Raw genomic sequence first — 24956 nt, forward strand, 5'->3', positions numbered from 1 at the left:
CCCGGCGCTAGCGCGGAGGCGGTGCCGGGCGCGGCGCAGAGCGGAGGATGCTGCGGGCGGGGGCCGCCGCCGCTGCCGCCGCCAGCCCCGGTCCCGGTGCCGGTCCCGGTCCCGGTCCCGGTGCCGGGCGGGAGGGTTCCCCCCCGCATCCCTCCCGCTGAGCCCCGGCCCGGCCATGGGGGCTCTGACCAGCCGGCAAAACGCAGGGGTGGAAGAAGTGGATATCCCCGCTAATTCCGTCTACAGATATCCCCCGAAATCCGGTGAGCCCCCGGGGGAGGGGGTCCCGCGTCCCTGTGCCGCCGCTGGCTGCGGGGGAAGAGGCGGGGGTGGGAGGGGAGCGAGCGGGGCAGGGACCGGGCGTGACCTTGCTCCGGTCGGGGATGTCCCTGTGCTCCCCTAAGCAAACCCTGACCGCACGCAGCTGGGGGGGGGGGGGCACCCTAAAAATATAGGTCTGCTGCTGGGCACCCTGGCTCCGTGCGGCGCGGCAGGGATGGGATCACCTCTGGGTCCGCCCGCGGGGTGCCCCTTCGCCGGGTGCCCCTTTGCCTGCCAAAACCGGCTCCCAAACTTGGCTGAGTTGATGCGACTTTAATGATATTATTATTATTATTATTATTATTATTATTATTATTATTATTATTATTATTATTATTTGTACCCGCGGTCTGCGGCACCAGGCTGGGAAGGCTGGAGCTTGTTTCATGGCTGGTCGCTCCGGTGCTGGCTCCTCGGGAAAAGCCCACGTTTAAATTCCCGGGAGGATGAGGGAGGCTGGGGTGGGAGGGATTGGAGGGGATCCCTCCTTCCCAGGGCCCTACCCCATAGCAGCACCCCAGCTTCTGCCATGGGGAGACTTCACCTTCCTCGGCTCCTCGCCCTGCTTCCAGGCTCGGTGGTGATGTTTCTCCCGCTCCCCAAGCCGGCCCTGTCTCAAACCTTGTGCGTGACCTTGGAAAATCCGTCCCTTCCCTCCATGCCTCCGTTTTCCCTGCAAAGGGCCAGGCTTAGCGGGTGTCTGGGGGGGCCATGCAGGAGTCGCAGTGGGGAGAGGTGATGGAGTCCAGTCCTTGGGTAGGTAGTGCTTCAGAGCCGCAAAAATACCGGTATCAGTGGACGATGCCCAGGAGCACCATGCGTGTATGCAGGGATTGCCACAGGATCCTTGCGGCATTCAATATTATTAATAGCTAACTATTTCGGTAGTTAATAGGATAAAGTAAATGCTTGGATCGTTAGTGCTGTGACAAATTACTTGCTAATTACAAATAAAGATCTCCTTAGGAAGAATTACAGCTGACACAAAACGTACTCTTGTCCTGAAAAGTTGTGCTTAGCTTTTTTTTTAAATTTTAATATAAAATCGGTTGCACAGCTGGCTGACACATCTGCGGTGATGGGGGTTAACCGGGGCACTGCGGGGTAGAGATGGCCAATCCTCAGCAGCTTGTCCTCCCACGGGGCTCCCCCAGCTCCCCCTTTTATGCAATTTCAAGGTCTTTGTCACCCTGATGCCAGCTGAAGCTGGACCACCCCATCTGTGGGCTTGCTTTCTGCAGGGGCTGTGGCTCTGTGCATTAAGGGGTTTTGTCTTGGGACTGCTTGTTATTTAGGGGCTCTTGAAATACGTGAGCATGAAGGGATGGAGGGTACCAGTACTGTGCCCTGCTCTGGGGGAGCAAGTGCGCTCAGCTGAGCACTTCCAAACTCATCTCAGCTGGCAGAGGATGCCAGGCTGATGCTTAACTCTGGCTTTCAGGGAGAAACCAGGGCTTTCGGGTGTGCTCAGCCAGGCTGGTCCCACTGATGGGGCCTGGGCAGAGCTGAGGGGGATGGTCCCCATGCTGGCCGGGGTCCTCGAGGAGAGGGGCAGGAGGTGCTCAAGTGACATGGCCATCTGCACTGGGATGAGGGCAGGCTGGTGACAGTGGGAGATTAGGGCTGGTTTGCTTTTAATCCAAGAGGGGATTTGCGTTCAGCACTGCCAGCAGCCAAGAGGGAGGCAGGGGAGGACATGCCAGGCAGCGGAGCTGAATCCTCCGTGGCGGCAGCACTTCTCTCACCTCGAATGCTGCCTGGAAACAGCCACTGGATTTGGAAACGTGGCCCTGGGCGGGGGGGGTCTCACCGGACCCTGGGGCATTTCCCTCTCTCTGTGGACGTGGCTTTGGCTGTTCAGCTGCAGACTCGCTCAGGATGGCCGGTGCAGCCCGTGGGAATAGGGCAGCTACCTCTTGTCCCAGTTAAGTATGTCCCCTTCCCATCCTGGGCGTCCCGTCCCCTCCAGGCAGCATGCAAATGGGATTATTTAAGCCAATATTTTGAAGCAAAGGCTGGGATTTACTTCAGTGGCTCTAATCTCGTGCTGGCAAAGGCAATGGGAGGAAGAGCAAGCGGGGGCTCTTTATGGATCCCACTGCCTGGCTAGCAGGATAACTGTTGGGGCAAGTCCCTGGCTTTCAGTCCCCGTCCCTGGCTGAGGCTGGCACCGAGCTCCGGAGGCACGCAGGAGGTGGGACTGTGAGCGGGGCCCTGGCTGCCAACAGGAGCGAAGGGGGTTAACCAGGCAGTGACACCTCCAGTCCTGGGGACACAACCCCATGGTGGTGGCACTGCCATGGCACAGGGAGCAGCCCAGGGGGGCTCCCAGGGCCATGGCAGGCTACGGCTGATGCAGCAGTGCCACAGCCAGGGTTTGGCTTTGCCTCAGGCTGCCACTGGCTCTGCCCGCTTTAGAGTGCTGAATTAAATAAGCCACAGCGTGCCAGCTCACCGGGCGGTGAAGGGATGACCCGGGGCAGAAGCACCCGTCACCTTTTAACCAGCCCAGGCGGTGCCGTGCCCTTTGCAGCACCCTGTGCTGGCACCCGCTGCCGCGGGGTGTCCCTGTGCCAGCACCATGCCATGGCCACCCGGCTGGGATGGCCGCAGTCTGTGCAAAACCCGGCGCTTCCCTCACCAGGAGCGTGTGGATGGGCTGAAAATGAGCTCTTCTATTTTAGCCGCTTTGGAGAGCAGGGCTGTGACCCTGCCGAAACATCCAGGCTCTGACGTATGAGAGCCAGAGGCTGTGTTACCAGAGCCGAGGCGGACTCCAGCCAGGCAGCGATGGCTTCGGGGACGATACAGGACATGTGCCACCGTGTGCCAGAGCCACGGGCGCAGCCACAGCACACACCAGGGTCTGCACCCACGGCGTCCTCGGCTGTCTCAGGGCATCTGGGCAAGGTGGCATCCCTGGCACTCATGGAGAAAAGGGGCCGACAGCATCATCGGCACCGCCTGGTGCCAGATATGTCCTGTGTGCTGGTGCCGACAGGCATGCAGGACGCATTTTGTTTGCCAGGAACCTCAGGCAGTTTTGATTTATTCCTCCTTTCCAGCAGCCACTCTGTTCAGCCCCTCCCGCACGCTCGCCAGCCCTCCGAAGTTTAAGATCTCATTAAAGCCCAGCTTTCTCTCAGCAATGTGACCGTCCTTGATGGGCTTTCCTTCCCTCGGGGTAGGTGTTGGTTAAGGATTTATAATTAGCTGATAATAAGGTGGCTGTGGCTGGAAAAGCGCTTCCCTCCTCTGCCACCCCGCTGTGCTCATGGGGTCACCGGCACCCAGCGGGGCTGGCACGCTGCTGCCGATGCCCCGGGCTTTCCCGTGCTGGTGCTTCTGGGCAGACTGGCACGACTCGAGGCTCTCATTTAATGGCAAGGTTTTTGGAGAACCTTCCCTGGAAGGAAGCACAGGGCCAGTGCTCTGCTGCAAAGGGGGACCCGAAGCCCCTGGGCCATGCGTGGGGTGCGCTGGGAGCCTGCAGCACCCATGGGTGCTCCCAACCCGTGGCAGGGAGACTGGGTGATGGCAGCATGGTCCTCGCCTGCTCTGCCCATCCTATGGGAGCCCCTAGCACCCACCAAACCACGGCTGGGGCCATTGCAGAGAGCTTGTGCTCCATTTTCCAGCTTTTCCCCAGTGCTGGGGTAGCTTTTCTGCAGGTTTAAATATAACTTTTTTCCATCCCCTGCTCTCGCCCCAAGTCAGTGCCAGGGAAAGCTCCGGACAGCCCCATTCTCCACTAGCTGTGCCGCTGCGGGCACCTCCGAAGGCACTTTGCTCTTGGCTTTTTTTTTTTTTTTTTTTTTTTTTTTTTTCACGTGTCTGTGTCCCTCCTCAGGGAGCTGCCTATAAATTATGTACGTGGAAAATGGGACCAGAAAGCAGCAGGCATCAATAATTGATGGTTGACGTTTCCTAACGGGCGCACTGCATCCGGGCATCCCCGCGCAGCAGGGCCTTCGGGTGAAGCTATATGGCTCTGCTCGTCCCTCCTGGCCCGGTGTTAGATCCCTTCTCCTCCTTCCCTGTGAGCTTTGGGCTCAGTTTTGGTTCTTAAATGCGGTATTAAGGACTGATCCAGCCCTGGGCAGTCGCTGCGTCTGCTGGGAGGTAACTGCAAGCTCTGACTTCAGTTCCCACAAGCAGAGCTGCAGCCCAGGCTTGAGCTCCTTTATCTGTGGACCCCAAAGGTTTAGTTTCGGGGTGTCCCTAGGGGAGCTGTGGATGGCTCTGTGCTGTTGGGTTTGGGGTTTTTGCAAGCTGGACCCTGTCCCTGTGGCCAGCGGGATGCAGGGTGCTGTGCCCGTCCTCCATCATTGTCTCTCCTGAGTCCTGGTGCTTCTGCTCACCCCTCGCCATCCCTGTTCACCTCCCCCTTCCCTTCCTTTTCCCACCTCAAGAAGTCCCAACCTTCTTGCCCCTGGATCTCACGGTCAAGGAGCAGGCACCAGTCAGCTCCTGGCCAGGTTGGGGGGGGAAATATCTCTTGTAGTTGGGAAGTGCCTGGCCTGGGGGCTGCTCCCAGCCTTGGGGGATGGAACACGCTGGTGTTTTGGCTCCGTGCTTTACTGTGTGAGGGAAGAAGAGACACCGGTCATTGCCTGGTGCTCATCAGGGCAATGTGGAGCACTTTCTGGAGGGGTTGCTGACCTCCTGGAGGGTCTACAGCCCCCCAAAATCCTCCCTCCTGGAGATGAATCCTTCCTAGGGAAGGCTGCAGGCTGAGAACTGACAGAACTCAGTTCAGTTGTGCTTTGCCCACCTTCCCGGCGATGGCTGCAGCAAACCCAGGCAGGCATCTGGCTGCAGGCACCCTGCCTTGAATGGCACACGAGGTCTGTGACGCTGGTCTTTGGGCAGGAGCAACCCTGCCTGTTTTGAGAGCTGCATGCCTGGTCTGTGCTGTCCCTTCCCAGCAGCGTCCGTGGGGGTATAGGAGCCAGCCTGGGACTCCCAGGGCTTTTGGTGCTCTGGCAGGACAGGCTGTGACCGCTGCCTTTCCTGCCTCTTCGGAAAATTAGCTGGTGTTTATGCAAAAGATTAGCACTGCTCTCCTGCTCCGCCGCCTCGGGAGCCATCTCCCCTTCCTGCTCACAGACCAGGATTTGGCCACCCCTGCCAGCGCCGGAATGGTTGAAGGTCGGGGTGACCTTGGGTGGCTCAGGCCGGGCTGGGGCTCGCACGGATTTCCCGGGCAGGGAAAGGGGAGCAGACGCTGCGCTCGGGGAGGGATGCAGCCGAAGCCCCTGGGGTGTGACTCTGCTCCCGTTAAATCCCGCTGCATGGAGCAGCCCCCGGGGCCGGGCAGTGCCATGGGGCTGGACCCCGGCACCGGCCTCTCTCTGCTCACACTTCGGCCGTTGCGGCGGCCAGGCAGGGCCAGGATTGCGGGCAGGGAGAGGGGAGGGCAAGACAGGCAGAAGGCAGCCAGGACGGGTCGCTTCTTGGCCAGTCCCCCTTCGCCTCTGCCTGCTTGGGGGCTGGCAACACGCGAGCTCAACCCGAAAGGCTCCCAGCAAGGTGACCCTTGGGACAAAGCCACCTCTGAGCCATCGATTTGGTGGCTTCGTGCCATTCCATCGCCTGGTTGAAGCCCCGTCCTACCCCTCCGCTCAGGCGGTCTCTGTGGTTTCTTTCCAGGGAGCTACTTTGCCAACCACTTCATCATGGGCGGCGAGAAGTTCGACTCCACGCACCCCGAGGGTTACCTCTTCGGCGAGAACAGCGACCTCAACTTCCTGGGGAACCGGCCTGTTGTGGTGGGCACTGGGGGGAGCGGGGCTGGGGGGGACACGGGGCCCGGGCATGCCCCTTCCCAAAATGGTGGTGACTGTGTGTGTCAAGGGGGTGCATGGTATAAGGCTGCCGGCTGTCACCCTCCAAGGGCAGAGCCAGCCAAGCACATCTGGGGTGGCCCCAGTGGATTCTCTGATGTCTAATATAAGGGTTGGCTACTTGCTGCAGCCTGTACTCCATTGGGGACTAACCCAGGTCTCCTCTCAGCCTGTCTGCCCGCATCCACACACTCCACAGCAACATAATGTTATTGCTATATCTCTCGCCTCGCTGCCAAACTTGAGTTGCAAGGGGTGAATAGGTTTGCAGGTGGTTTGGAATGGACTGGGCGATTGCATGACCTCTGCTTTTGGGTGCCGCTCTCTGCACTACCTGTGTCGCGGGTCATCGGATCTGTGCATATTTTCCAACCCATAAGGGCTGCTTGCAGGCATAAACCTGCTGACTTAAAAACATCAGCTGGTGAAGATGATGGTGAGGGGTAATGGGCTGATTTAGCCCAACTCCTTCTTTCTCACTCCCTCTCTGAGAGCTGCTTTTCTTCTTGCCTTTCCCAGCTCAGCCAGGAGCCATGTCCCAGCCCACGTGGCACAGGGTGAGGGACATGCCAGGAGCAGCTCTGGCATGGTGCAGGGCAGAGTAGCTTGGACAGGAGCAGGAGAAAGTATTCCCCATGCTCTAGCAAAAAAAGGCAGGGGGTTTGTGTGGGCTGTGGGCCACATCAATGGATTTTGCGGTGCTGGGTGCTGCCAGCTCCAGCTGGCCCTGGGGTATGGGGAAGCCCGGCAGCAGAGAAGGTCCCCGGACCTCATGATCCTGGAGATGTTTTTTCTGCTTTCTGCCTTTGGAAAGGGAGGAAATGAGAGCAGGGTCGTCCCCACGGCGGGTTTCACCTGTGGGGGTAAGTTCCCCTGCTCCTCCGGGTGTATCTCAGTGGGCAGCTCGCCAGCATTGGCCAGAGCTGGAGTGAGGGGGGGTGTCAATTATTAAAAAAAATCCTAGGTGAGGAATTAAAAGGCACCAAAGCTTTTCTGTTGAGTCAAGATAAATTTGCCTGGTGCTAATGGCCCAACTCTCGAATGCTGCCTGCTCTGTGTTGGGCTGGCGAGGCTGCTGCCTTCCCCGTTTGCGTTTCCTCCTTGAAATTGGCTTTGGCAGCGTTTTGGCAGCATCGTACGGTCCTTCAGTGGGGAAGCGCCCAGCCCTGGGCTGTGCCAGAGTGGGAATCCCAGTAGAGCCAAGGGCAGGAGCACCCCCCAAAACCCGTGAGCATTGGTGGGCAAAGCCAGTGCCTTTCCGTCCTCTGTGCTTCCCCAGAAAATGAAAAGTCAGCACTTGGGTTCTCTCTCCAGCAGCGAGCACTGAGAAATCCTCTTGATTACAGTAAAAGCCTCTAAACTGCCCAGCGAGCAGTTCCCGAGTCAGACACCCTGACAGCAGAAGCAGCGGGGAAGGTAAAGGAACAGCTTGGAAACAGCAGAAAGAATTAATACAGCATTGCAAACTAAATTGCATTGCTCCGGCTTAATTACCAACGGCCCTGGGCTGCAGAGCTGTGACCGAGGTACCGTCCCCCTGGGGAGTGGGGGGCATTTTGGGGCTGGGCTTTTGGGTCAGGCCAGTTTTGAGGGGTCGAGGAGCACCTGTGTTGTTTCTGGACCAAGCCTGCGTCCGTGCACTGTTTGGGCATCTCTGATGCCGCCTCCAAGACCTGTCCTGATGCTTCTTGGCAGTAATGCTTTCACATTCTGGCATGCTGTGAGAGCCCTGGCTGGGCTGGAAACGTCAGAGATGGCCAGTGCTTTTTAGTGGGGGATTTATTTGGGTTCCTTGGGTGTCGAGGGCCAGGGTCTTGGAAAAATCGCATCCCAAGCACCTCAGCTGAACTATTAACAGCACTGCTGCCCTGGGGATGTGCAGAGCACCCAGAGGCTGTGCAGACTCTCCCCTCCACAGATACGGGATAATCTGGATTTTCCAGTTTGGGACTGGTTCCCAAGGGGCTGGGAAGGGCGTTGCAGGTTTAAGGAGCTGCCACCGTGCTGGGACACCTCTGCAGGGGCCAAGGAGTGGAGAAGCTGCTTGCAGCACTGAGAGAGCATGGGGTGTTCTGGGGAAGCTGGGGACTGTTGAAACGTGCCGCTGGGTTTCCCTGCCCACGCAAACCTGCCTGGGTCTGCTTGTAGAAAAACCCCAAGAAAGATTTTTGAAGCTGTTTTTTTTTTTTTTTCTTCACTTTAACAGAAGCTGGCCTGGACCAAGTGTTGCTATAGGTGCATGGACAGTGTTTTTACATGGGTAACGGTTGCAGTGAGGTGTTTTTTCTGATGTTTTTCAGCTTGATTTAAATTGAGGAGATGCAAAAAGTCCTTTAAACAGCCCCTTTCTGATGTGCAAATCCGGCTTGCAAAATCTCATTCAGAAAAAACCCCAACCCCCCCAAAAAAGAGCCCAGACGTGGGTGTGAAAGAGCCCAACCGTGACGGCAAAGCAGTTTCTACGGCAAGAAATTTGCCTGCGGTGCTTCCCCATCCTGCCCAGCCCAACGGCCCCCCGCAGGGCTGCGCTGGGGGACCCAGCTGCCCCTTTCCTCCTCCATCGCCCACCCCTGGGTGCTGTGGCGGGAGGGGGCTTGCACCCATGGGTGCTATCCCTGCCGGGGTGAGCTCTGCTGCTTAGCACAGGCTGGTTTGGGTATGGGACAGCTGGGCAAGGTGCAAATGAACGAGATTGGATTGCTTCGCTAATTTGAATAGCAGAGGATGTATTGCGACATAGCATGGCATGTCGTGACACGGCTTGGCTCCAGCCTGGAGGCCTTTTCTCACTTGCTCCCTTCCAGCTGCAAGGGACGATCCTGCAGGTGCCCTGACAATTCTGCAGGTGCCTGTTTAGTGCCTGTGACTCCTTAAAAAGCTCATTAACAGCAGATTAATGACTCGGCTGTCCTTTTCCCCTCCCGGAGGGGAGGGAGGGGGTGGCAATTCCAAGGTGCCGTGGATTCATCTTCAAATGAATGGCCTTTTGATGCCACCGGTAGGACCAGAGCCATGGGACACAGGGGAGTGATGCCCGGCTGGCAGAGGAGGGATGGGGCAGGCCTCTGCCTGGTCCTGCGAGCTGCTTGTCCCATCCCATCCCGCTGAGCCCTGCATGGGTCCCCAGCCAGGGTGGTGGGGACGGGGAGGGTGACGATGGCTTTGGGGACGGGGAGGGTGACGATGGCTTTCCCACGCGAGGGCGCCAGGGACATGGGAAATGGGCACCTGGCTCCCCGTGGGGCATCCCCAAGTGCCATCTGCAATTCAGTCTTGTCCCCTCAGTATCGGGGTGCACCTCGCCGTCCCCAAGCCCCCCCCCCCCCCCCCCCCATCCAGGCTGGGGACAGCATGGGGGGATGAAGGGACCCAGGCAGCCTGGCTTGATTACCTGTTCCCTCTCCCAAGGCAGCAGTTGAGCCCTTTGGCTCTCGTGAGCATCTGCCATCCCTGATAGCACCTGATGCCCTCCTGGCTCTGGCTGTCCCCTGGCACGTGGTGACAGCTTGCCAACGACCTGGGCATTAATCCCGGCGTAAACCTCTGTGCCTCCAACACGTGTTTGTGTCGATCCCTTCCTGGGGCTCAACCTACCTGAGAGATGGAGAGGGATGGACGAAGGGTCCCGCATCCCTTCCCTGGTGCTCTCGGTCTCCCTTGGGGGGCTGCAGTGCCAAGGAGGGGGTGTCCCCTCTCCCCAGCAAGCCCTGTGGTGGCTGCGGGTGGACGGGAAGGACAAGGTCACCTTGGAGGATGGCTCAACACCTCTCCCTTGTAGCACTGCTGCCTGCCTGGTGCTGCCCAGCCACCCCATCGGCTCCCCACCCTGGGCACAGAGCTGAGAGAGACCCTGCCACACAAATCCCATCCATCCTCGGAAGAAAATAGGGATGTTTGTGTCCATTCCTTAGCTGGCAGGCAGGGAAGGAGCTCCGGCCTCCCCCTGCCCAGCCTCATCCAGCAGCTCCGTGCTGCATCAGCAGCCTAAAAATACATCGGCAGCTTCCCGCCTGCCCTGTGCCCCATGTTCCCCTTGCTCTCTAGGCGAAGGGACAAGGAACAGCCCTTCTCTGCATGTCCCCCCACCCTGCCCCGGTGAAACTGTCCCCTGCAAGGGGTTTGGGGCTTGCTCTTTGCAGAGGGATGTCCCTGTCATCACGCTACCTGGTACCCAAGTGCCAGCGGGAGCTGCAGGTGCTCAGCACCCATCAGGATGTGCAGGCCACCCTGGGTCCCTGCAGACAGGGTGTTGGGTCCGGGCTGGGTCACTGGGGGGTCCGGGGACAAGGTCCATGGCTGCCGTAACCCCCTCCTCGTGCGTCTGCCTTCACTGGTGTCTCTCTCGTCCTAGTTCCCTTATGCTGCTCCACCTCCTCAGGAACCCGTGAAGACCCTCAGGAGCTTAATCAACATCCGCAAGGACACCCTGCGCCTTGTCAAGTGAGTCCTGTGGGGGGAAGACAGGGCTGGGCACCTCACAGCCATGATCCACAGGTTTGGCTGGATGCTCCCAGGGGATGCTGAGCATGGGGATGCTCTCATCTCAGCACAGGCGGATAGAGGGGACAAGCCATTGCTGTCCAAACGTACCCCTTCCCCTCCCGGCACGGGTGAGCTTCCCGCATGCGGGCACTGGCTGCGCTGGCTCCACCGCAGGATTAAAGGAGCTTAGTGCTGCCTTTGAAGTGCTTTGCTTTTTCTTCCTCCCCCACCTTCCAAAGGCTTTGTTGGAGGGAGGCTGGGGATTGCAGCTGGGACGGGAGGTTTGGGATTACAGCTGAAATCTGCCTGCGGCACTTCTCAGGCTGCAGGCTTGACCTTGGGCGTGCCGGGCCCTCCTGGCGTGCCTCAGTTTCCCCTGATGGAGGGGGGCAGTCCCTTTTGGGGCCATTGGTGCCGAGGGCAGCCTCGTGCCAGGGGATCAGTCCTGGGGCACCCTGAGCCGTCCTTGAGGGGTGCCGGTCTCCCGGACCCTCTGTGTTCCCCAGGTGCTCGGAGGAGGTGAAGACCCCGGGGGAAGAAGTCAGCAAAGCCAAGGTGCACTACAACGTGGAGTTCACCTTCGACACGGATGCCCGTGTGGCCATAACCATCTACTACCAGGCGAGCGAGGAGTTTCACAATGGGGTGGCGAGGTGAGGAGCCCCAGCCTGGTGTGTGTCCGTCTCCCTGGCCAGGGTGTGGGGCTCTGCTGATGGACATGGAGCCTCTTCTCCCTGGAGCATCTCCCCTCCTCAGGGCACGAGGCAGCTGCCAGCAGTGCTGAGGATGGAGGGGGGCTCATTGCCTCCCCCGGGTGCCGCTGCCAGGTCCCTGCCAGCCCCCGCTGCCTCCTTCCCCGTCCTGCCGTGCTCCCTCTTGTTACCTCCAGGTCAGAGCTGAGACCAGGAGGAATCATTGCCCCTCCTGGTCTCCTCCAGGTTGGCTGCAGGTTTGTCCCTCTCCCACTCCTGTCCCATGCTGGCTGCCCTGGGGTTATTTTAGCCCCGTGGATTATTTTAGTTCTTGCCTCAGCCCCAGGAGGCATCCAGGAGGGGAGGGGAGGAGTGACCCCCCTCTATCCCATTTTTCTGGCATCCTGTGAGCTGGGGGGGACCGGGAGGAGTGTGGGGACACCTGCAGTGCCCCTGACTCTGTCCTCTCTCCACGGGACAGCTACATCCCCAGGGACAACAGCCTGCAGTCGGAGACGGTGCACTACAAGCGGGGAGTGTGCCAGCAGTTCTGCGTGCCCTCCCACACCGTCGACCCCTCCGAGTGGAGCGAGGAGGAGGTGGGTCCCACTGGACTGCGGCATCGGCATCGACCGCAGGGTCGGGTACAGTTACGGATGCGGGATGAAGCCTCCATTGCTGCTGCATCTCACCAAGCCTCTCCTCCTGTCTCTCTCCAGCTGGGCTTCGACCTGGACCGGGAGGTGTACCCCATGGTGGTGCACGCGGTGGTGGATGAAGGAGAGGGTGAGGAGGGGGTTCCTTGCTGGGTTGGGCTTGCCCAGTTGCTGGCGCCGTGGTGCCAGCCCTTGTACCAACCAGGCAGAGCCTCCTGCTTCTCCTTGCTGCTGCCAAGGCTCTGCCTGTCCCCTGAGCCCTGCCTGTCCCTTTGTGTCTTGCAGAGCACACCGGGCACTGCCACGTGCTGCTGGCCACCTTTGAGAAGGTAAGTGCCAAGCTGGGGCTGTCCTCTGCCTCCTGCCCCCTTGCCCACCGGGTGCGAGAGAGCCTGGAGAAATCCCGCGGGGCTTGGGATGGTGCTGCTGGGCTGGGGCTATTTTGGGGCTGCTTCTGAAATTCTGGGAATATCCCCCAAATCCTTGATTTTAAGCACCCACTTTTGAGGCCTTTGGTCTCAGCTCCATCTTCTTTGCCCCAACAAGTCTCCAGCCTTGTGATGTGTGTGACATCCTACACCTGCCTGGTACGGGGGTGTCAGGAAGAAACAGAATTGCTACAAAATGGGCTGGTTGGGAGTGAGGTGGGAGCGGTGACAGCTACAGGGTGGGCGGGTGCTCGAGCACGGTGGTCCCTGGGGTGCTCAGCACCGGTGCCCACCCATGTGCTCTCCTCCCTCCAGCACAGCGACGGCACTTTCTGCGTGAAGCCCCTCAAGCAGAAGCAAGTGGTGAGTGTCCGGGTGTCCCCGAGGAGGTGGCAGCTACTCCCCTGCACACCCCTTGGGGGGGAAGGCGGCGAGGGGCTTTTGGGGAGCAGCAAAGCCCTGTGTGGGCAGCAGCCTACCCCTGCCCTGCTCCTGCCTCCCAGGGAGCTTGGGGACCACCGGCAATTTCAAGTGCATTGATGCAAAGAGAAACCACAGCTGTTGGGGCAAGGAGGGCTGGCCAGAGGAGGGGGCCAGGAGCTGTGGTAGCTGGGGGGGGCTGTGTCTCTGCTTCTCACCCCTTCCCCACGGGGTTGCAGGTGGATGGCGTGAGCTACCTTCTGCAGGAGATCTATGGCATTGAGAACAAGTACAACACGCAGGACTCCAAGGTACGTGCCTTCATCCTGCAGGTCTTCCCTCATCCCCTCGCTCCTTCCCCTAGCACTGGTTCAGCAGCTAAAACACACACGGGGCAAGAGTTTGCAGCGTGGCGCGGAGCTGCCTGGGACAGTGCAGGTGTTTTGTGTTGGCATTGAAGCTGCTGGAGGCAGAAAGCTGAAGGATTGAGCCTTTTCCCCCCCCCCATCCTTTGTGGTCCCTTGGGAGGGTGGTAGCTGGATCTTGCTGGCTTAGGAGGGGACTGTGGGGCTCAAAGCATGGGATGTGCCTCCCCCCTGCTATATATATGTAAAAGTTGGGGTGAAGGATGCATCCCTCTGTGGGGTGCCTGATGCCTCTGGCCCCATCTCCCAGCCTCCAGGAGGGGAGGGATAAGGTCCCAGGGTTGTGTTTCAAGAGCAGGGACACAGGCAGGACCCTGCAGTGAGCTCTCAGGGCATCCAGCTGGTATTTTTAGGGCACCTACCCTCGTGCTACGTGGGCTGGGGGCCTCGAGGCCAAGCGGTTCCCATCTCTCCCATGGGGCAGGTGGCCGAGGATGAGGTGAGTGATAACAGCGCTGAGTGCGTCGTCTGCCTCTCGGACGTCCGCGACACCCTCATCCTGCCCTGCCGCCACCTCTGCCTCTGCAATACCTGCGCCGACACCCTGCGCTACCAGGCCAACAACTGCCCCATCTGCAGGCTGCGTAAGGGCTGGGGGAGCTGGCATCTCCGGGAGGGGGCTGGCATCTCCCATCCTTGGGTTTTTGAGTCTCTCCAGCCCCACACGCAGCGATGCTGTGCAGTGTGGGGATGCCCCTCCTGGGAAATGGGATGGCATTTTGGGGGAGGTGTGTGTCTCCCTTTGGTGCCCAGTTTTCACCCTGCCCTTCGTTCCTGCTGCTGCAGCTTTCCGAGCCTTGCTTCAAATCCGAGCCATGAGGAAAAAGCTGGGTCCCCTCTCGCCCACCAGCTTCAACCCCATCATCGCCTCGCAGACCTCTGACTCCGAGGAGCACTCGGTCAGTGCCCGGCTGAGCCCGGCCCCCCTGGGCGGCTGTGAGACCCTGGCCACCTCCTAGCTGGGGAGGTTTGGGGATGCACGTGCTTCCTGGGGCCAGGTTTTATTTATTTAATGCAAATTGATCTTGCAAAAAAATGCAAGTTCGATATTGCAAAAAAAGGGCTTTCAGTTGGGTGGAAAGATGGCAGATTTGGGGCTCGCATTTGTGCAGGTAGTTTGTCCATTCTCTGGGTTTTGGCTTCTCCCTGGGGCATCCCAGTCCTGCCGGGAGCAGGGATGGGGGCAGTGAAATGGCCCAGGGAGGACACTCACCCTGTCTCCCACCTCTCCCCAGTCTTCGGAGAACATTCCCCCGGGCTACGAGGTGGTGTCGTTGCTGGAGGCCCTCAACGGGCCGCTGACGCCCTCACCAGCCGCCCTGCCACTGCGTGCGCTGGGGGACCCCCCGGGCGCAGGGACCCTGCCCTCGTATGGCAGCGATGGTCCCATGCCCCCCCTGCGAGCCCTCTCGCCCCTCGAGCGTCTTCCTGACTGTGGACCCCCGGGGCTCAAGCTGAAGAAGAGCCTCTCCAAGTGAGTACTGGGGTGGAGGTGGGGGTCCGGAGGGGTTCAGAGGGTTGTGAGCGGGGGTGAACCCCTCTGCTTTACCCCCTCCGGGCAGGTCCATCTCACAGAACTCCTCCATCCTGCCCGAAGAGGAGGATGAGAAGTCGTGCACTGAGTCGGAGCTGAGGGTCTCCAGGAGGAGATCCCCTGCCCGGCGTGAGGAGGTGAGCACTCTTCGAAACATGCTGGTGATGAGCCGAGGCACTGCGGGGGTGGCAGCAGGTTTGGGGGAGGCTGGAGGGTCTGGCTGGAGTTTGCCCCTCTTGGCTCTTCCTCCGTCCATAAGGATGCCCAGGGGAGATGGATCCACCCCTGCTGAATATCCCTATCCCGTCCTCCCCACACGCGCTTCTTCCAGGAATGCGGTGCGACGCCGGAGAGCGAAAACCTCACCCTGTCGTCATCGGGAGCCATCGACCAGTCCTCGTGCACCGGGACCCCCCTCTCCTCCACCATCTCGTCCCCAGAAGGTACGGCACGGCGGTGCTCGCAGGTGTTGGCAAGGCAGGAGGGCGGCATCGCGGTCTTGGGTCTGTCCCGCTGTGGGGGCATGTGGAGTGGGTTTGCGTGGCCCCTTCCTACCCTGCCACGGACATTGCGTGAAACCCCAGGGTGTCACCTCTGCTTTGTCACCCATAGACCTGAAGATGGAGGCGGGGGGATGGGGGCACTGATTGCCCCTGCTTCATCACCCCATAGACCCAGAGATGGGGGGCTGCGGGCCATGGGGACCCGCTGGTGGCAACTTTCCACCCATCGCGCCTCCGTGGCATGCAGCAAGTCCTCGCTCCTTGCCCCACTCTTCCTCATTAGCCCCCTTTTCAATTAGCTGCTGCTGTGCTGTGACTCGCACCTGTGGGCTGGGGGGGGTCCAGTGGCCCCGCTCAGCCCCTGCTCTCCCCCAGAGCCCGTCAGCAGCAGCCTGGCTCAGTCCGTCATGTCCATGGCCTCCTCCCAGAGCCAGCACTCCCAGATCAGCACTGACACTGTGTCCTCCATGTCCGGCTCCTACATTGCTCCCGGCACAGAGGAGGAGGAGGAGGAGGAGGGGGACATGCTTCCCTCACCCGCGGCCGCCAGCGCCACAGCCTCTGATGGAGAGGTAGGGGCTGGGGGGGTTGTTGACGGTGCCCATCGCCCCCACGTTCGAGAGATTCCCCATGGGATGTAACTTATCCTCCAAACTCACCGGCACCAGACTTTTTTTTTTTTTTTTTTTTTTTTCCCCCCCATCTTTCCCACCTTCTTCCCACAGTCGACGCCTGTGGAGTCCCCTGATATAAACTTCGTCAGCATCTCGGCTGAGGAGCGTGATGCCGAGGTAACCGTAACCGCCCTGCGCAGGGCCGGGAGCCGTGGTGCCACCCAGAACGGTGGGGGGACCCCGGACGTGCCCAGCTCCGGGTGCCCACGGAGGGGGAAACTGGGCAGCTGGCACCGCATTCCCTCGGGACTGGGCTGGGGAAGGGGCTGTCCACGCATCCGTGTCCCTGCAGGGCTGCCCTGGAGATGGATGGGGCAGTCAGTGGGGCCGTCCCCTATCCAGGATCATCTTCCTGGTCTATGGAAACCCCCAGGGCCAGGGACGTTCCCCCAAAGGGACCCAGGGACAGACCCCGGCACGGTGCCAGGACCCTGCGGGGCTGCTAACACTCGCTGCCTCTCGTCTGTGCCGCAGGGCAATGACGTGTTGGAGGATGAGGACGCCTCTCCCACGCAGGAAGATGGTAAAAGGCCCGGGTCGTTGTTGTCCCCTTGCTTTCAAGTTCGGTGTCACCGGTGGGCAGCCGAGCGAGTGGCAGATGCTGTGCTGGCCCCAGCTCCCCTGCCTGCTGGCTGCCATCGGGGAGAGCCCTGGGTGACTCTGTGGGCACCGGGGCTGGGAAAGCATCTGTCACAGCAGGGCCACCCGTGGGTGGATTGAACACCAGTGGGTGGGGGGAAGCTAGCCAGCCATGGGGACCCCGGTGAGCGTGGTGTGGGGCGCGGAGCAGGCGACGGCTGGAGTGCAGGATCCAACGGTGTTTCCAACGGGCTAAGTGGGAAAGAGGCTTCTCCGTGTTTTTCCCCTCACCCAGAAGGTCTTTCCTCACACCTCTGAAAGCCACCCCCTTAGGGACCCCTGTGTGGGCTGGTTCCCGTAGGAAGGGGCTGCAAAACTGTTCCCTTTGGGATGCTTTCCTCATTTTTTTGGCCAGTCCTCAATGTGCTTTCACGAGCCAACACGTGTGCATTGAGGGCTCCTCTTGCTTCCTCCCTTGCACTCAAATAGCCAAGGAAAGACATGGTCACCTTCGTGCCATCGGCCACCAGCCACCTTGGATTTCTTTTGGGTGATAGGGAGGCCACCAATGTGTCCCCTCCCACGTTTGCAAGTCTCCGGTTAGCAAAAATATGCCAAAACTGTTCCCCCGTCCAACCTGGACACTGAGCCAAGCTGGAAAGCAGGAACACCCATTCCCAAAACGTGGCCTCTGCCCTGCAGGGAGGCTCTTGCTGATGGAGAACCTCAAATATAACAACTGGGGATCAACTGGGGGCTGTGGTGGACGCCCACGGGCATCCCAACAACTTTGGGAGCAGGACGGCCTTTCTCCTCAGGACACAGTCCTGTGCCCGTTCTCAGCAGGGCTCCTGGATTATTTGGGAACATCCCTCCTGAGGTTTAGTTGCCTGCATCTGATGGATGCAGGTAAGAACTTGGGGGCTGATCTCTCGTACAGGTGATGCTAAGAAGCAGTTACCTCCCTCAGCCCCGAAAGCCTCCATCCCCCCTGCAAAGCTTGGCTACGGCTTCTTTTGCCCCACGCATCCAGTTGCTGCCTCCTCCCAGCATCCCTGCGGCTCTCACGCACGCGCTGATGGTGCCGGAGAGGCTCCGGCGGGAGGTGACGGGTGCCACCGTGGCCCGGCTCTACTGACCGGGGAGCACTTGGCCGTGCCGGGGGAAGGTTTGGCTGAACCCTGGGCAGGCAGTGGGGGAGCAGGTTCACGTGTGCCGGTGCCCGTTGCTGCATCGTTGCTGTTTTGCTGCCCTCTGATGTGGCCAGTGCAAGGAAAGGAGCAGCTCGGACCATGCCCAGGCGTTATTGTCCACTCTTCACCCACTCCCATCTAGATGCATCATTTTTATCTTTTTTTTTTTTTTTTTTTTTTTTGAAAGAGGGTGGGGAGGGGAGAGGAAAAGACCCAGAAATCCCACACCCCACCGCTAAAAAGGCAACAGCAAGCCCCAGCGCCGAGCCATGGCGTTAACTGCCTTAACTCCCTTCCAGGCCCGAGGACAGGCGCTTTCCTCGGTCTGAGGTGTGACAATAACAATGACTTGGGCATCGCACACGTGAAAGCGCTGGACAATAAACTGTGCTCTGAGGCCTGCTTACCTGGTGAGTGGCCGTCTGCTGAACATGAACTTGGGTTGGGGGGGACAGTTCCACTCTTCCCTGCATCACCCCAGCTCTTTGTATCCATCCCTCCTCTCCCACTACCACCACCGTCATCTCCACCACCACCACCATCCCCACCAGGTTGTCCTCGCTGCATCCCACCACCCATCCTGCCATGGGGCTGAGCACCAGGCACGTCACCACCCAGCAGCCGTAGGTCAGGGTGACTTGGCCGGGGGGCTTCTGGCACCCTGGGGGGCACCAGCCCTCCCTGTGGAAGCGGTTGTGTGGCACAACTGTAGCCTGGTCCAGACTCGTGGTGGGTGCAGCAGTATTTTGGGTTGGGATGTGATCCGCAGCCAGTCCAGCCTTACTGCAGGGGTTGCCTGCCTCCCCCTCCTCTTCCTCTAAGGACGGGGAGATGGGGCATGTCAGGTCGGGGTGTCCTTCTGCAGAGCCCCAAAGTTCATCCCTCTTTCCCATTTCTTCATGCTTTCTCTCCCACCCTCCTTCCATTTCTGTTTCCTCCTGCCCTCTCTCCATCCCTTTTTTTCTCTTCTTCCTCCCTCCCAGGCTCCTCCGTCTGCGTGAAAGTTCATGTTCGCTCTGTGCCAACACGGTTTTCTCAACCCACGCTTGTGTCCCCTCACTCTCCAGAGTTGCCCAAAGGTGACAAATGTATTGGTGACCCCAGTCCCTGTGCAGGCCAAGGGGGCGGTGGCCTGGGGACCCTCTGCCCAGCGCTGCAGGCTCCTCTTCGTCAGCCTTTGGGGGAGGAAACGGGGCAAAAAGCCAAGAGGAAGCCCTCTGAGGGTCTAGGTCTCCATCAATACATTTGTGGACAAGCTGAAAGCAACTCTGCCCCTTCCTTGCCCCTTTGGCTAAATTTGTGGCAGGTTCCAGACTCGCGGTGAGTGCTGGAGAGCTAAGAGGGTGGGTGAAACCCACTGGAGGGAGGGGAAATCCTTTCTTTCCCCTCTTTTCCTCCGGGAAATCTTCCTCTCCTGCTGCCTCATGTGTTCCTGGTGGTTTCTATGCTGGAGAAACATGGCTGAGGCTCTTGCGGAGGAACGCCTGCCACAAATGCCCCGTGTCCCCCCCATCACCCTCTGGCAGCAGCTGGCTGAGCCCTGCCAGCCCAGGGGGACTAGGGAGGGGGCTGGGGGGGTCCCAGCAGCTCCCCTGCCTTTGCTGGGGGTCCTGGCAAAGCATCCCCTGGCTGTGGCACCAGCCAAAGCCATCCCTGACCGTGTTCCCCTTGGTTGTGCCGGGGGGGAGGATGAGGAAGGGGGAGCTTTGCAGCCCAAACGGCCCTGGCACAGGGTCAAATTCTTGCTGTGCTGCAAGGACTGCAATGGCCTCATCCCCTGCCTGGGCTGGGGTGCAGAATCTGGCCCTTGGACTGAGCCCGGCCAAGGATGCGCTCTCCATCCTTTGGCCACCACGTCTGTCCGTGCATCCAGCGGCTGCGCTGCTTGGAGCCCTCGGCAGGGAGCCGTGCTGCCGCTCGCATGAGAGGGCCTATTTGGCCTCGGCACTTGCTGGGAAAAGTGGGGGGCTGCCGCTCGCACTGGGGCTGGGGGCGGAGGAGTGCAGAGTGGGGGCTTCAGGGCTGCCCGTGGTCCCCTGGAGATGGCAGAGGGGCCAGAAGGAATAACTCCAGGGATGCAGAGCTCTGCCCTAAAGGGGTTGGAGGAAGGTTGCCCTGGGGTGCTGGGAAGAGCTCGGGGGGCCGGGGCAGTGAAGGGGAGCAGCTGCCCATAGGGCTGTAATGGCTGGTTAGTCGTTTGGTATTTTGCAACATTAATTTTGTTCATTAGACTCAGGGTAGCTCCTTCCTTCCCCAGCCCCGTCTGCTCCCTGTCAGCAGCCACTCGCTATCAGGACTCGGCTGCTTTGCGACGGAGACAATATGAGGCATGATTTAATACTGGTGGTGCTGGATTGCAATCGCAGAGCTGGTTTGCATGCACCGAAAAAGTCCTTTTTGGCAGAGGTTTCTTGCAGGTCTGGATGTATCTGCATCCACGGGGCTGGCAAGAACAGTGTGGACTTTTATTTTGGGGCCAGGTGCTGTTTTCTTGAAAGCTTGAAAGAAAATCACCTTGACCACAGATTACATTATTATTATTATTCCTCCCGCAATTTCTCTCGTGGGGAGGTTTTGCTGTGATCAGACCTATGGGTTGGATTTTGCCCTCTCTGTAATGGATGAAGGCACGGGACGTGGTTCCTCAAAGCAGAAAGGTTTGCTCATCCCCAGTGCTGTTGTGAAATCTCTGCAGATTTCAATCTGGTGGGAAAGGGCTTTGGGAGGAGTTGAAAGGTTGCATCCTGGGGATTTTAGGACACAAGGTTTAAAGCCCCCAGATCTGTGTCCTCAAGGGGATACTGCCAAGCTCTGAGGTGTGCAGTGGGTTGCAGGGGCTGTCCCTGGGGCTCAGAGCATCCTCTGGCTGCAGCCACAGCCTCTGCTAGGGACAGGGTGGCATTGGAAAGAGAAACTGGGGGAAGGTGCCTGCCGAAAAGGCTGGCAACAAGGTGGGGAGGATTGGGGAGCTGCTTCATCGGAGGCAGTAGAAGACCTGACATCCCCTGAGGGCTTTTGCTGGTTTAAACCTGTGGATGATCTGAGCTGTAAGCGATATCGCAGCAGGCTGGGTGAGCTGGTTGGGTTTCGCCAAGATGCTCTTTGGGAGCCGGTCTGCGCAGGGCAGGTCTGACGGCTGCTAATGGCAGGGGGGAGCCCCCTCCTGCAGCCCAAGGGGAGAAGAGGCGGATGGGCACAGGGCCAGGTCCCTGCTGTGGGGCTGGACTGTGTCCTGCTGTCCCCGGCCCCGCTCCTCGGCAGCCTCCCAAGGGCGTGCTGAGCTGGGTCTCTGCACCGGAGCACTGCAGTGACTTATGCAATATCAAGCTCTTAATGGGATTTCGGTGTGCCTGCGTATAGGTGTGTGTGTGTATGTGTGGTCCTGTTTAATTCTCCATTCCCTCCGGGATCTGCAGACTTTACGTGCCTCGCTCTCCAGCCTGAGCTCACCATGAAAAGCCAGTCGAAAAGGCAGCTGTCACCTCCCATAAATCAGCAGGCAGTGGGTTTTTGTTGCTCCCTCTCTGAGGAAGCCTCAGCACTTGCCCTTGGCCTTGGGGTGCCCTTGCATGGTCCCCCTGGCTCCGAGCTGGCCCCACACCTGGGCACAGGGCTTAACCTCGCTGGTGGGAGCAGTCACCCTGTTTTAGGGGTGCACCCCCTTCCTAAGGGCACCACGTAGCCTCTGATCATTTGGGTGGCGGGACGCAAGCCATGGGCAGGCAGGTCCTCAGCTCTGCCCATCGCCCTGCCCCGACTGGAGGGTGCTGCCTGAACCGGGAGCCTGCAGCCGGAGAGGAGGCGTGTGGGGACCTGGCTCCCCCCGTGCCACAAGCATGCCCATCCCTCGGTTCTCCTCGGCACGAAACCCCGGGGGGCACCACGCATGACGGCCCCTTCACACCGTGCCCGGCGGCGGCGGCTCCCCGTCCTCATCCCAGACCCGTTCGCTGGCAGCGAGCTCCCCCGTCCCCCTGCGGTCGCCCCGTTTGCTCGCTCGGGTGCATGCCCCCCGCGCCGCCTCTGCTCCCGCCTTCACCATGTGCCTTCTGGTCTCTCTTGCCACGCAGCCGCCGTGCCGGACTCCTGCCCCATTAACATTGAGGAATAGGTATGAGACCCCCAGAGCCTGTGCCCGCCTCGCGCCCCATCACCCAGGGGGGGTTGGTGCTGGGTTGGCACCCCTCACCCCGGCATTGCTGGCAGTCCCCTTGCTATCCTGGCCGGGGTGACATCCCTTAGTGCCTAACCTGCAGCCCCCACAGGGCATCTGTATGTGCCCTCTTGCCGGGCATGGTGGGGGGCAGAGGCAGCTCCCTTCCATTTGTGTTATTAAAACCCGGCCACGGTGCACGGTGCCCCTCGGCATTCCTGATAAATTGGGGGTTTAAGGGGCTCCCTCAGCCTGGAAAGGTAAGTGCAGGTGCTCACCAGCCCTCACTGCAGCCGAAACCAAAGGGGGGGCTGGGGAGGTGGGTGTTATTTGGGGAGACTAAACTGCATCCCCCATGGAAAGATGAACCAAGCGTGCCAGTGGGCTTTGGGAGCTCCTAACCCCCCGTTTTCTCCCCCCAGGCCCGGAGGCAGCCAACAACAACGTGTGGCCGCAGCAGGCACCCTGGCCCCGCTGCCCCCCCAGCACCCAAGACCTGGAGCAGGCAGCGGCCGCCCTGCCCATGTGAGGGCTGAGCCTCGGCGGGGGCACGCACCCCCCCGTCTGCCCGGAGGGACCCTGGTGTCCGGGCGCCATGGGCATCGCCACCTCCACCCCTCGGCTGTAGCAGGACTGATTTTCGAAAGAAAAGACGGTAACCTCAACTCTTCCTCCTTGGCCCCCCTGTGCAGAGGGGGGCTGAGAGCCACATCACTTCGGAGCCCCCCATCAGCACCTTCCCATCTTCCAGCCCTGATGGGGACAGGCTGGGGTCCCCTCCTGCCCCCGGCCATCTCATACCCCCGAGCTCCTCTCCTCCAGCACGCGGAGCAGATGGGACGGGGTCACCCCACAAAGGGGGTCCTGGGACGTGGCCGGAGGGGGATGATGGGAGGAGGGTGCCCAGGGGTACAGGTTAAGGACGAGTGTTGGCATTGGTGTACTCGGTGCATGAGCCGGTGACCTTCACGGGGGGGCTGGCCGCCCTCTCAACTTTGCTGGCCCATGCCCCTGCCATGCCATGGGATGTCCCCATTAATGCACTGGCGGTGATTGTGCCCCCCTAGCTCCCCCTCCCTCCGCTCTGCTCCTGGGTAGCATGTGGGCTCTTGGGTCGGGTCCACGAGGTTGCTTTTCCCCAGGGGATGGAGCAGGGTGGCGGGGGTGGGCAGGGGACCTGGTACCCCCCCGGTCACCAGCTCCCGGGGCATCGCTAATTTAACCTCACTGTCTTCCGCCCCGCTGTGAGCTCGGGGCTTGGGGCTGTGCCCTCTCTCTGGAACAAGTGCCAAAAGTGTCACCCCCCCGCCTGCCCCCTCCATCGCACTTTGTAGCAGGGGGTGGATGAGGGTGGGGGAGCTCCCCCTCACCCCTTCATCCCCACCCCTCCATCCCCATCCCTCTGGCCAGCACTGGGCTGACAGGATAAGTGGGTTTTGCTCCGGGGGACAGGCACACAGGGATACCAGTGGGGTAGGGACGCAGCCACAGACCTCGGGGACCTGATGGGGCTATGCCAGGCTCCACCCTGGAGAGCATCAGGGACAGTCAGAAGCCACTTTGAGGAGCATCAGACCCAGCATCACAATCTAGCAAGCTCTGGAGCTGCTTGGGCCAGCCCAGGGAGGGGAGGCTGAGCCCCCCGTTTTCCCCCACTTGGTTTTCTCAGTAGCACGAGCTGGGGGAGACCCCCCAATGCAGACATGATAGCAAAGCCCACCTTCTTGCAGGAGAAAAACATGTTTCAGAGCTATGTTAGGACAGAGATGTTCATGCAGTGAAAGCAACGTCCTGCAGCAGCCGCAGGGTGCGAGCGGGGTGCAGGTCCCCACCGCCCATCCCTGCGGCAGGGCATGGGATGTGCTGATGGCCATGGCTCCTAAAGGGGGTTGAAGCCCTTTTTGGAGCCGGGCAATGTTTTCTCTGCCTGGCTCATAACTGGGGCCACGGTAGCTGCTTGCTCTATGGCCCCAGTATGGGTCCTGCTGGAGCAGGGGGTTGGTGTTGGCCATCCCGCTGCTCCCTCCTCTGGGCTCCCTCCACCCCGCTGTGTCTCCCATCGGCTCAATAGCTCCCAAACTTCTTCCTGGGAACCTGGGGCTGGGCGCATGACGTGGGGTGACATCTCCAAACTGCCATCCCATGGGATGGGAGCTGTTAACAGCAGAGAGGGCTGGAGCAGCAGGGGGACAAGCCTTGTGCCCCATTCAGGGACACACTGCCATGGTGGGGCAACCCACAGGTTTAGGTGTCCCGGCCCTGAGGAGCCAGCAGTGCCGCGCTGGGCACAGGGAGAGCTTTGGGGGTTCACTGCCATGCTGAGCTGAGAAAACCAGGGGGGCTGCAGGAGGCCAGGTGCTCCCCCACCCTCCAGCATGGGCAGGGGAGGGAAAATTGAATTGATGCTCCAAGGGTGGTTCGTCTACCAAAGCTCAACCTTCCTTGCAGTTTTGAAGGGGACAAGAGCTCTCCAGGCCTGGCCGGGCACCATGGTGTACGGCTGCGACGGTGCTTGTGGCTGCCGGCAGGTCAGAGCAGAACAGGCAGGTCCTTGCTCAGGAGGGTTTTTCCAGCTGCTCTGAGCTGTGTGTCCCCAAGGCTGCAGGAGCAGCCAGGCGAGCTCGTGGGGTGGCTGCAGACCAGGGCTGCGGCTGCCAGCGAGCACAAGGCAATAAAGAGGAGCTGGGATGACGCTGCGGCCAAGCAGCATGCTGCTGCCGTGGTGCGAGCAAAGAAATGAGCATCCTCTGCCATGGCGCAGGAGAGACAGGATTTTGGCGTGGGTGGCACCAGCGCCGTCCTCCGCCACCCAGAAGGGACGAGGGGTGGGCAGGAGCCTCCAGTGCTGGCAGTGTGGGGTGAAAGGCAACAGCCCCTTGTCTCACAGGGCAGCCCCTTGTTCCAGTGATCCGCCTGTCAGGGATTTAAGGAAGGAAACCAGATTGCTGCTTATGACTTTGCTTTGAGCATGTTTTGGATTTTAAGAGTATGTTTAATAAAGGGTATCTTATGTCGATGAAGTGTCCAGAGTTGTTTCATGGTTACAAGGC

At 60.2% G+C, this 24956-nt stretch overlaps 1 protein-coding gene across 4 annotated transcripts; it reads left to right on the forward strand.

Annotated features, from left to right (window-relative positions):
* On the forward strand, positions 1-24922 carry RNF157 (ring finger protein 157). 4 transcript variants are annotated; one of them, XM_030014810.1, is made up of 21 exons: positions 1-263; positions 5974-6092; positions 10519-10607; positions 11156-11302; positions 11823-11940; positions 12061-12127; positions 12283-12326; positions 12741-12788; positions 13085-13156; positions 13695-13854; positions 14057-14169; positions 14506-14744; positions 14833-14941; positions 15136-15247; positions 15683-15879; positions 16033-16098; positions 16456-16504; positions 18053-18163; positions 18737-18832; positions 21824-21864; positions 22329-22441. In XM_030014810.1, exons 1-20 carry the CDS (start codon positions 176-178, stop codon positions 21862-21864), a joined length of 2085 nt encoding a protein of 694 aa, XP_029870670.1. In that variant the 5' UTR covers positions 1-175; the 3' UTR covers positions 22329-22441. The 4 variants fall into 4 exon arrangements, with proteins under 4 accessions (XP_029870670.1, XP_029870672.1, XP_029870671.1 ...); XM_030014812.1 differs by lacking the exon at positions 18737-18832 and having other exon boundaries at positions 2-263; XM_030014811.1 differs by lacking the exons at positions 18737-18832; positions 21824-21864 and having other exon boundaries at positions 2-263; positions 22329-24922.
* The last annotated feature ends 34 nt before the right edge of the window (positions 24923-24956 follow it).

This window comes from Aquila chrysaetos, chromosome 5 (assembly GCF_900496995.4).
Source record: "Aquila chrysaetos chrysaetos chromosome 5, bAquChr1.4, whole genome shotgun sequence".
NCBI lineage: Eukaryota > Metazoa > Chordata > Aves > Accipitriformes > Accipitridae > Aquila > Aquila chrysaetos.